This window comes from Orycteropus afer, unplaced genomic scaffold (genome assembly GCF_000298275.1).
Source record: "Orycteropus afer afer isolate SDZICR_OR568_19922 unplaced genomic scaffold, OryAfe1.0 scaffold00158, whole genome shotgun sequence".
Classification (NCBI taxonomy): Eukaryota; Metazoa; Chordata; class Mammalia; order Tubulidentata; family Orycteropodidae; genus Orycteropus; species Orycteropus afer.
This window is the reverse complement of record NW_006921745.1, coordinates 2,462,945-2,473,863: the sequence shown is the minus strand read 5'-3', so window position 1 is coordinate 2,473,863 and position 10,919 is coordinate 2,462,945. Positions and strand designations below refer to the sequence as shown.

Sequence of the window (10,919 nt, the reverse complement as noted above, 5' to 3'; positions counted from 1 at the left end):
GTAGGTCATTCCTTTTAATGGTATCCCACATGAACCTTAGGCTTTCTTCATTTTGTTTTGATCTTTTTTCTGATTGATCCCTTTCAAAAGAAGTATTCAGGTATTTGTCTTCAGTCTCATTAATTCTGTCTTCCATTGCATCCATTCTACTCTTTTGCCCTTTCAATGTGTTATCGATTTCTGACAATTTAGTATTAATCTTCTGGATTTCTATTTGTAGATTTAGAATCATTTCTAATTTTTCAGTGATTTTGTCATTTTGTTCTTGCATTTTCTTCCAGAATTCTTCTAGGGTTTTTCTGTGTTTTCCTTGGTCCGTCTCTCAATTCTTTGAAGATACCTAAATATAATTCTTTTGAATTCCTTATCAGGGAGTTCCAATGCTACATCTTCCTCAGGGATGTGTTTTGGGTCTGTATCCTGGTCCCTTGTTTCTCCTGCTTTATCTTGTGTCTTTGTGTGGACTATGATGCTCTGTTGTCTCTGAGGCATTGTGACATGTTTGTGTTTATATTTAATTGATGATTATATGTTAGAGTAAGGAGCTCTGGTAGTATAGTGCCTAAGGCAGTTGACTGCTAACCAGAAGGCTGGCAGTTCAAACCCTCCAGCCACTCCTCAGAAGGAAGATGGGGCAATCTACTTCTGTAGTGATACTGCCTTGGAAACCCAAGGAAGGGTTGCTATGAGTCAGGGCTAACTCGACGGCACATAACAACAACAACATGTTAGAGTGACTTGTCCACAATTTTTGTTTTCTTTGTTTTGTTTTTATGTTATCTATAATGGCAGAGTACTGTGCTGTGCTCCTCTATTCACTAGTTGATAGCACTTATACACTCATCACCTGTCTCCTTTCCTTTGTCAGCCTCTTGTATGTCCTTGCCGACCCTGGCAAACAAAGCCTGTTCTTAGGTCCCTGGAATCTGAATGAGAATACTATCACTTTAAAATCCAAAATGGTTGCCACTTATAAACATTCAAAATGACTGTGCCCTTGGTCACTTTAAATATCCAAAATGGCTGCCAAGTGTAAACAATCAAAATGGCTGTGCCCTCCAGACAGCAGAAAGTCCACAGCTCAGGTTGTCCCCCTCTTTGAAACCCCTTCCTAGTCATAGGCCACCAGAGCAGTTGTCCTTGCAGCCCTTCGTGACTGGGACAGATCTTTAGGTCAATTTTCAGGTCCCAACACCACTTGGAAATATTCAGGCTGTTGGTCTCATCAGAATAGCTGACAGTCCTTAGCTCCAGCCATCTCTGTACTCCCTGTTTTCGTTCAGGTTTATCCACCTAGTTGGTGCCTAATCCACTTCTGTATAGTTCCTTTCAAAGCTCAGGGTTCCAGGATTATCTTCTGTATCTCTGTCAACTGGTATTTCTTTTCTTTGTTGAAGAGGGTCTGTGTCGCTTGTCTGCCTATTCCTCCATCTTGCCAGAAGTTGTCTAAAAATAGAAGGTGATTTTGCAAAAAAAGATTCTGTTGTTGTTGTTAGTTGCTGTCAAGTCAGTTCAGACTCATACCAACCTGGTGTGCAACAGAATGAAACACTGCCTGGAAATGAGCCATCCTTACAATTGTTGCCATGTTTGATTTGAGCCTATTGTCACGACCATTGGGTCAATCCATCATGTTTAGGGTCTTCACCTTTTTGGCTGACCCTCTATTTTTTTTTTTAATTTATTTTTTTATTGTGCTTTGGGTGCAAATTTACAGAGCAAAATTTGTTTTACATTCAACAGTTTGTGTACATTTGCTTTTACTACCCAATTACCATCTCTGACCCACTCTCCTCATCTCCCTTCCCAATAACCCCCCCCCACACACACACACACCAAGCCCTGTGCCCTTCTTAGTTATGCACTCCTGTCTGTCCAGCTTTTCCTCCATGTGAGTGTTCCTCATCTGGTGTCCCACAGCCGATTGCTCCAAGGGATGTATCTCCATAGAGTGGTTGGGTGCATCACCCTTGGTTGGGAGTTCTTTGTATAAGTCTTATTACTGTTGGGCTGAGAGCCGACCCTTGGGAGTAAGTTTTATCCCAGGCCTGAAGTATATCCCGGGGCCATAGTCTTGAGGGTCCCACCAGACTCCATCTGACCAGTAATTCAGGGCTAACCCTCTATTTCACCAAACACCTTTTTTGTTGATCCCTCTTCAAGGACTGGTCCCTTCTGACCACATGACTGAAGTACAAGAGACAAAGTCTGGCCATTCTTGCTTCGAAGGAACAATCTAGCTGTACTTTCTCCAAGACATATTTGTTCATTCTAGCAGTCCAGGGTACATTCGATATTCCTCACCAACACCATAACTCAAATGCATGAATTCTTCCACAGTCTTCTTTATTCATTGTCCTGTTCTTACACATATATGAGGCTATTGAAAGTACCATGGCTTGGGGCAGGCGCACCTTAGTCTTAGAAGTAACATCTTTGCTCTTTAACATTTTAAAGAGGTCTTTTGCAGCAGATTTGCCCAATGCAATATGTTGTTTGATGTGTTGACTGCCACTACCATGGGCATTGATTGTGGAGCCAAATAACATGAAACCCTTGACAATGTCATTCTTTGCTCTATTTATCATGATGTTGCTTATTGGTCCAGTTGTGAGGATTTTTGCTTTCTTTATGTTGAAGTGTAATCCATACTGTAGGTTTAGTCTCTTATCTTCATCAATAACTACTTCAAGTCTTCTTCACTTTGAGAAAGGAAGGTTGTGTCATCTGCATATCATAGATTGTTAATGAGTCTTCTTCCAGTCCTGATGCTGTATATAGTCTAGTTTCTTGGATTATTTGCTCAGCATGCAGATTGAAGAAGTATGATGAAAGGATATTACCCTGACACATACCTTTCCTGATTTAAAACCATGCAGTATCTACTTGTTCTGTTGAAATAACTGCTCTTGGTCTATATACAGGTTCCTCATGAGCAAAATTGTTTTGGAATTCCTTTTCTTTGCAATGTTACCCATAATTTGCTATGATCCACAAAATTGAATGCCTTTGCATAGTCCATAAAACACAGGTCAACATCTTTCTGGAATTCTTTTCATTCAGCCAAGATCTATCTGACATCAATAATGATATCCTTTTGTTCCACACCCTCTTCTGAATCCAGCTGGAATTTCTGTCAGTTTCCTGTTGATATACTTCTACAACCATTTTTTTAATTATCTTCAGCAAAATTTTACTTGTGTGTGATATTAATGATACTTTTCAATTAATTCTACATTCTGTTGGATCACCTTTCTTTGGAATGGGCATAAATATAGATCTCTTCCCGTTGGTTGGCCAGGTAGCTGTGTACCTAGTTTCTTGGCATAAGTGAGTGAGTACATCCAAGGCTAACATCCATTTGTTGAAACATGTCAGTAGGTATTGTGTCACTTCCTGGAGCCTTGTTTTTCATTAATTGCTTCAGTGTAGCTTGGAATTCTTCCTTCAGTACCATCAGTTCTTGAACATATACTACCTCTTGAAATATTTGAACATTGACCAATTCTTTTTTTTTATACAATGACTCTGTGTATCCCTTCCATCTTCTTTTGATGCTTCCTATATCATTTAATATTTTGTGCATAGAATCTTTCAGTATTGTGATTTGAGGCTTAAATTTTTTCTTCAGTTCTTTCAGCTTAGAAATGCCGAGCATGTTCTTCCATTTTGATTTTGTAACTCCGGGTCTTTGCATATTTCATTATAATACTTTACTTTGTCTTCTCAAGCTGCCGTTTGAGATCTTTTGTTCAGCTTTTTTACTTCATCATTTCTGCCATTCGTTTTAGCTACTCTCCAAGAGCAAGTTTGAGAGTCTCTTCTGACATCTGTTTTGATCTTTTCTTCCTTTCCTGTCTTTTAAATGACCTTTTGCTTTCTTAATGTATGGTGTCCTTGATGTCTTCCCAAAACTCATCTGATCACTGTTGTTGAATACATCATTTCTATTCAGATGGTCTCTCAATTCAAGTGGGATATATTCAAGATGAGTGTTTGGCTCTCACAGACTTATTTTTATTTTCTTCCACTTCAGCTTGAACTTGCATATGAACAACTGATGCTCTGCCCTACAGTCAGCCTCCTGTCTTGTTCTGACTGATGATAATGAGCGTCTCCATTGTCTCTTCCTACAGATGTAGTTGATTTGATTCCTGTGTATTCTGTCTTGCTAGGCCCATGTTATAGTCACCATTTTGTTGTTGAAAAAGGTGTCTGCAATGAATAAGTCATCAGTCTTGCAAAATTCTATCATGCAACCTCTGACATCATTACTGTCACCAAGATCATATTTTCCAACTATCCATGCTTCTTCTTCATCTCCAAATTTCTCATTCCAGTGACAAATAATTATCAATTTCAGACTGCAGAGGTTAGTAAAAATCCTTAATTTGTTTATCTTTGGCTTTAGTGGTTGGTGTGTAAATTTGAGTAACAGCAGTATTAAGTAGGCATATGGATATTATCCTATCACTGACAGCATTGTACTTCAGGATAGATCTTGAAATGTTCTTTTAGACTATGAATATGATGTCATTCTTCTTCAATTTCTCTTTCCTGGCATAGAAGACTATATGATTGTCTGATTCAAAATGGCCAATAACAGTCCATTTCAGCTCACTAATGCCTAAGATATTTATCTTTATGCTTTCCATTTCACTTTTAACAACTTCAAATTTTCCTAGATTCATACTTCATACATTCCATGTCCATATTCTGATTATTAATGGATGTTTCCAGCTGTTTGTTCTCATTTTGAGTCATGGCACATCAGCAAATGAAGATCCTGTAAGCTTTACTCCATCCACATCATTAAGGCCAAATCTGCTTTGAAGAAGCAGCTCTTTACCAATCATATTTTGAGTGCCTTCTAACCTAAGGGAGGAGCTCTGGTGACATAATGCCTAAGGCATTTGACTGCTAACCAGAAGGCTGATGGTTCAAACCCACTAGCCACTCCTTAGAAGAAAGGTTGGGCAATCTACTTCAGTAGTAATACCACTTCAGAAACACAAGGAGGGGTTGCTGTGAGTCGGATCCGACTCTACAGCAGTGAGTTTTAGTCCAACCTAAAGGGCTTCTCTTCTGGCACTATATCAGACAGTTTCACTGCTATTCATAAGGCTTCAGTGGTCAATTTTTTCAGAAGTGGTCCTAGCCATGGACACCAAATTTCTTCCAAATTTGTCTTAGTCTGGAAGTTCTGCTGAAACCTGTGCACCATGGGTGATGCTGCTGATATTTGAAATACCAAAGGCATAGTTTCCAGCATCATAGCAACATCCAAGCCACCACAGTATGGCAAACTGACAGACCGGTGGCTAAATAAATAAGATAGAAACCAAGAATAAACCTATAACTATAGAACAAATGTGGAAGGAAGACTGGGCCATCTACTTCCATAATGATTTACCACTTTGGAAACCCAAAGGGGGTCACTATGAGTCACAATATACTCTATGTCAGTGAGTTTGTTTATTCTGGTTATAGAACAAATTGAACATGTCAAAGATTAGTCACCCCAATCAATCAAGATGCACTGATGATTACTGATGATTGGAATAAAAAGATGGAGACAAAGAAGAAGAATCAGTAGTTGAAAAAATATGACTTTTGGTAATAGAAATGACTCTGGAGATTGCATGATGGAATTGTGCAAGACCAACAATTTATTAATTGGAAATATCTTTTTTTCAACAACATAAGCTATGACTATACACCTGTATCTCATTGGATGGAATACACAGGAACCAAATCAATTACATCTGTAGAAATTGATGATAACAAAAAGATCAAACAGAAAACACTGCTATAGAGTCAATTCAGACTCATAGTGTCCTTATTGGACAAAGTAGAACTGTTACAGGCTTTTACAGCTGTAAATCTTTATGGAAACAGATTGACATATCTTTCTCCCATGGAACAACTCATGAGTTCAAACCACCCCTATCAGTTAAAACTGAGTACTTTAGCCACTCTTTCACCAGGGAGCCAGAAAGAAATTATGGAGAAGCTCAATGTCATCCGTCAGAACTAGATCAGAGGCCAAATGCAGAAAAGATCATCAATTGCTCATATGCAAGTTCAAGTGGAAACTAAAGAAAATTAAAAAATGTCCATGAGAGCCGAAGTACAACCTTGAGTGTTGTTGTTGTTGTTACATGCCGTTAAGTTGGACCTGACTCATAGCAACCCCTCCTTGCGTTTCTGAGGCAGTATCACTACGAAAGTAGATTGCCCAACCTTCCTTCTGAGGAATGAAAATACCTTGAGCATATCCCATCTCAATTTAGAGACATCCCAGGGTATAGATTTAGCTGTACATGATTGACACTCAAAATAACAGTGACTTAGGACAGAATTGGGAGCTCTGGTAGCATAGCGCCTAAGGCACTTGACAGCTAACCAGAAGGCTGGTGGTTCAAACCCACCAGCCACTCAGCTGCAATCTCTACAAAAGCAAATTGCCCTATCTTTTTGCCGTGGAGCAGCTAGTGGGTTCCAACCACTGACCTGTGAATTAGTAGCCACAAGCTTAACCACTGTGTCACCACAGCTCCTCAACAGAAGTTTAGTGAACACATAATCTGAGAAAGCAATATGAAGACTTGTAATATGCAGTTGCATCCATGTCAAATATAAAACAGATGGCATATTATTACATAAAAATCACTCTAAAGATTTATTATTGATATTTGTTTTATTCCATAGGAAAATTGATAAATTTTACTATAAAAGCTTCAAATTTTTTTGTATAATGAAACAGTATAATCAATTATAAGAGGCAAAACTAGGAGAAAATAATTACCAGATATATTACAAACAAATGACAATATCCAAAGTATATAAAATGCTACAAATCAATAAGAAAACATAAATAAATCCAGTATAAATGGGCAAAGGATATGAACAGGACAGTGGCAGAAGAAATTAAATGGCCATAAGTAAGAAAAAATGTTCAATTTCACTTTTACTCTGGGAAATTATATTAAAACAATAACAGTAATTTTTAATGAATTAAATTGATAAAACTAAAAAATTAAACACTGATGCTATGTATTGTTGAGAGTATAGAAGAATGGATATTTCACATACTTTAAGCAAGAGCATAAATTTGTGTAACATTTTCGGGGGACAATTTGGCAGAATTATCAAAATGTTTAATGCATGTCCAATTTTACTCAGCAATTCCACTTCCAGTTATTTATCCTAGAAAAAATATACCTGTTCATGTATAAGAATTGCAATGTTTTCAATAATACTGAAAATAAAGGAGACTGGCTATGCTGTTAAATTATAGTATGTCCACACAGCATTTACTGTCAGGGAAAAAGATTCCAAATATATCAAGAGAAAAATTACTTTATGTAATTTTAATGATATTTTGAAAACAGATAATAATATTTATCTATGATGGTTGAGTTATAAGAATATCACATAAATATTTTTTTGGGAAAAAGGTGTAATAATGGAAAAAGAGTTTCTTCATCAAGTATCAAAAGATACCTTAACCTACAGTAACTAACACAATTCTGTTTTGTCCCAGAAAATTTCAAATTGACTAGACCTTCACCATTTATAAGCAGCCCTCGTGACGCAATGGTAAAGTGCTTGTCTGCTATCCAAAAGATCGGCAGTTCAAATCCACAAGCTGCTCCCCGGGAGAAAGATGGGGCAGTCTGTTTCTGTTAAGATTATAGCCTTGGCAGCCCTATAGGGCAGTTCTACCCTGTCCTAAAGGGTTGTTATGAGTTGTAATTGACTCCACAGCAATGTGTTCTGGATTACCATTTACAGTGTTTTTGTGGACCAAAAAGCAAAACCAAACTCATTGTTGTTGAGTTGTATCTGATTCATAGTGAGCCCTCCTTGGGTTTCTGAGGCAATATCACTACGGAAGTAGATTGCCCAATCTTCTGAGGAGTGGCTGGTGGGTTTGCACCAGCAGGGGCTTTTTAGAACTGAGGCTTCACTCCAAACCTACTGAATAAAAATCTGCATTTTCACAAGATCCCAGGGTGATTTCTGTGCACATTAGAGTTTGAGAGGCACTGAACTAGACCTGCAGTTCATCAGAATGATTATGGAACTTTCTGAAAATCTAAAGGCTCTAGTTTCCCTCTGAGACTCAATGCAAAAGAATCACCCAGAGTGGGATCAGAGTTTTCTAAAAGTTCTGCAAGAGAGTTCATTGAGCAGCTGTGATTGAAAACCAATGAACCAGAAAGTCCAGAAATAAACCCATGAATATAAGAAAATTTAATATAACAGTGGCATTCCAAATCAGTGTTTGTGGGGAAGCCTTCAAAAACAAAAAGCAAACAAAATCCACAACTATATCCAGATATATGTGACTGTTTGGGAGTCTCTGTGTGGCACAAATGGTTTAACCCTTGACTACTGAGCCAAAGATTGGTGATTCAAAATAAACCCAGAGGCACTGGGAAGAAAGACCTGGCAATCTGTTTCCAAAAAGTCACAATCTTGAAAACCCTATTTACCACAGTATTACAATACACACATGCAGTACACATTAATCAGAATAGAATCCACAGCAACAGGGTTTTTTTTGTTTTGTTTCATTTTTTTTAATTTGTTTGTTTATGTGAATGCTTAGAAAATGGCCTAAAAAGATAACACACCAAACTATTATTGTCGTGGGGATGGACCAATAAAGGGGGATGTTCATTTTTATCCAATATATTTCTTACTGTTTGAATTTTTGCATTAGTTATACTTCATTTTAAAAAATATGAAGAAAAATATTCAAATTCAATAAGTGCAAAAATATTGAAGGAATAAGCTTTTCAGTGCCAAGAAAGGAAAGCACATAAGGACCATTTGGTTTCTATGTTTTATTATTATAATTTATACTAAAGTACAGTAAGTGTTAGTCTATTTTCATATATTTATGTAAACCTCCTACTATTTAGCCTTTTCCAAATGCTTGCAGACTTATAAAGAAAAGTGTAAAAAGATACTTTGTTATGATATAGGATATAAATTAAGAATGAAATTATAGAGCAGACATTTAAAATATCCTTTATCAATACAGAGAAGCCTAAATAGGAGCTCTGGTGGACATTATGGGAGAGAATCCAATAGATCTGCTGTCTCAGGACCATAGTACTAGGGGACACCAGACTCAGTTGGCACAACAAAATACATAAAACCCTTGCACCACATCCTACATTGGTGAGTAGCGGCTAGGGTCTTAAAAGCTTTCAAGCAGCCATCTAAGATGCAGCTAATGGTGTCCTAGTATCAGAAGCAAAGATGAATGCAAAAAAAATAAAAAAACAAGGGCATTTAGAAGCAATCAGCCATAGGACACCAGAAGAACTAGATGGTGCCTGGCTACCAATGCCAACCACTCAGGAAAGGATCAAATCTGGAGATCCTGGATAGAGTGGGAGGGAAAATGTGGAACAAAATCCAAAAATTCAATAATGACCAGAATTACTGGTCAGATGAAATCTGGTGAGACCCCCAGTATTATGGCCCTGGAATATATTCTGCACCTGGAATAAAACTCACCCCCAGGGTTGGCTCTCAGCCCAATAGTTAACAAGATGTACATGCAGACCACTCAACCCAGGATGATGCATCCACATACTCTATGGTAATACAACCCTTAGAGCAATAGACCACAGGACACCGGAGGACCAACATTCAAATGGAGGAAATGCAAGACAAACAGGAGTGCATAAATATGAGGGGCACAGGGGAAGGGTTACAGGGTAGGGAGGGGAGGAGACTTGGTTAGCATTGGACATGGTGAATGAGGAATGAAACTAAATGTACACGTTACGTTGAATGTAAAACAAGCTCTTAAAATTAATAATAATATAAAAAAAATAAAGAAATAGGAGCTCTGGTAGCATAGTGCCTAAGGCATTTTGCTGCTAACCAGAAGGCTGGCAGTTCAAACCCACCAGCCACTCCTCGGAAGGAAGGTTAGGCAATCTATTTCCATGGTAAAACTGCCTCAGAAACCCAAGGAGGGTTGTTATGAGTCAGATCTGACTGGATGGCAGTGAGTTTTATTGTTTGTTGGTTTAACTATGAAATAAATGGATTTATTGAGTTTTGCTTTCTCTTTTGGGCCTTAGGCCTTAGGATTTTTGTCTTCTTATGGAATAGGAATGGAATATGATCAAGCCAAGGTAAGTCCGTTCTATTTTTTTCCAGAATAAAACTAACTTTTTAAAAAATAAGTAAATAACTAAAAGGACATTGAATAGAACCACTCTAAATAAAAAGCCTTTACTTCTGCTGTCCTGGAAGTGCAGCCGGAATGCTCCTTGGAATGAGAATGGCAAGACTTTGTCTCACCTACTTTGGTCATATTGTCAGAAGGAATCATTCCCTGGAGAAAGATATGCTTGGTAAAGAAGGTCATTGAAAAGGGGGAAGACCCTCAGCAAGATGGATTGACACAGTGGTTGCAATGATGGCTCAAGGAAAGCATGGATTATGAAGATGACACAGGACCAGACAATGTTTCATTCTGTTGTACATAGGGTTGCTGTGAGTCACAGCTGACTTGATGGCACCTAATAACAGCAATAAGTAAAGGGAGTCATTTTAGTATGGTGGTTAAAAGCACCAGTTCATTAGAGAAAATACAGGGTTCTAATACTACAAGTTTCTTAATATCTTTATATTCCAGATTTTTAATCAAAGGTAAATCATATCTAAGGAGCTCTGATGGCAGAGTGGGTAAAGCATTTGGCTGCTAACCAGAAGGTCTGCAGTTCAAACCCACCAGCTGCTCTGCAGGAGAAAGATGAGACAATCTACTTCTGTAAAGATTTACAGCCTTGGAAACCCAAAAGGGGTCTCTATGAGTAGGGAGGGAGCTCTGGTAACATAGTGGCTAAGACACTTGCCTGCTAACCAGATGGCTGGCGGTTCAA

At 38.1% G+C, this 10,919-nt stretch overlaps 1 protein-coding gene across 1 annotated transcript in view; it reads left to right on the top strand.

Moving 5' to 3' along the window:
* SEL1L2 (SEL1L2 adaptor subunit of ERAD E3 ligase) overlaps positions 1-10,919 on the top strand; it is a 186,409-nt gene that overhangs the window by 95,817 nt on the left and 79,673 nt on the right. The window contains exon 5 of the mRNA XM_042781728.1: positions 10,113-10,166. Coding sequence (XP_042637662.1) covers positions 10,113-10,166 — 54 coding nt within the window. The remainder of the gene's footprint in view (positions 1-10,112; positions 10,167-10,919) is intronic.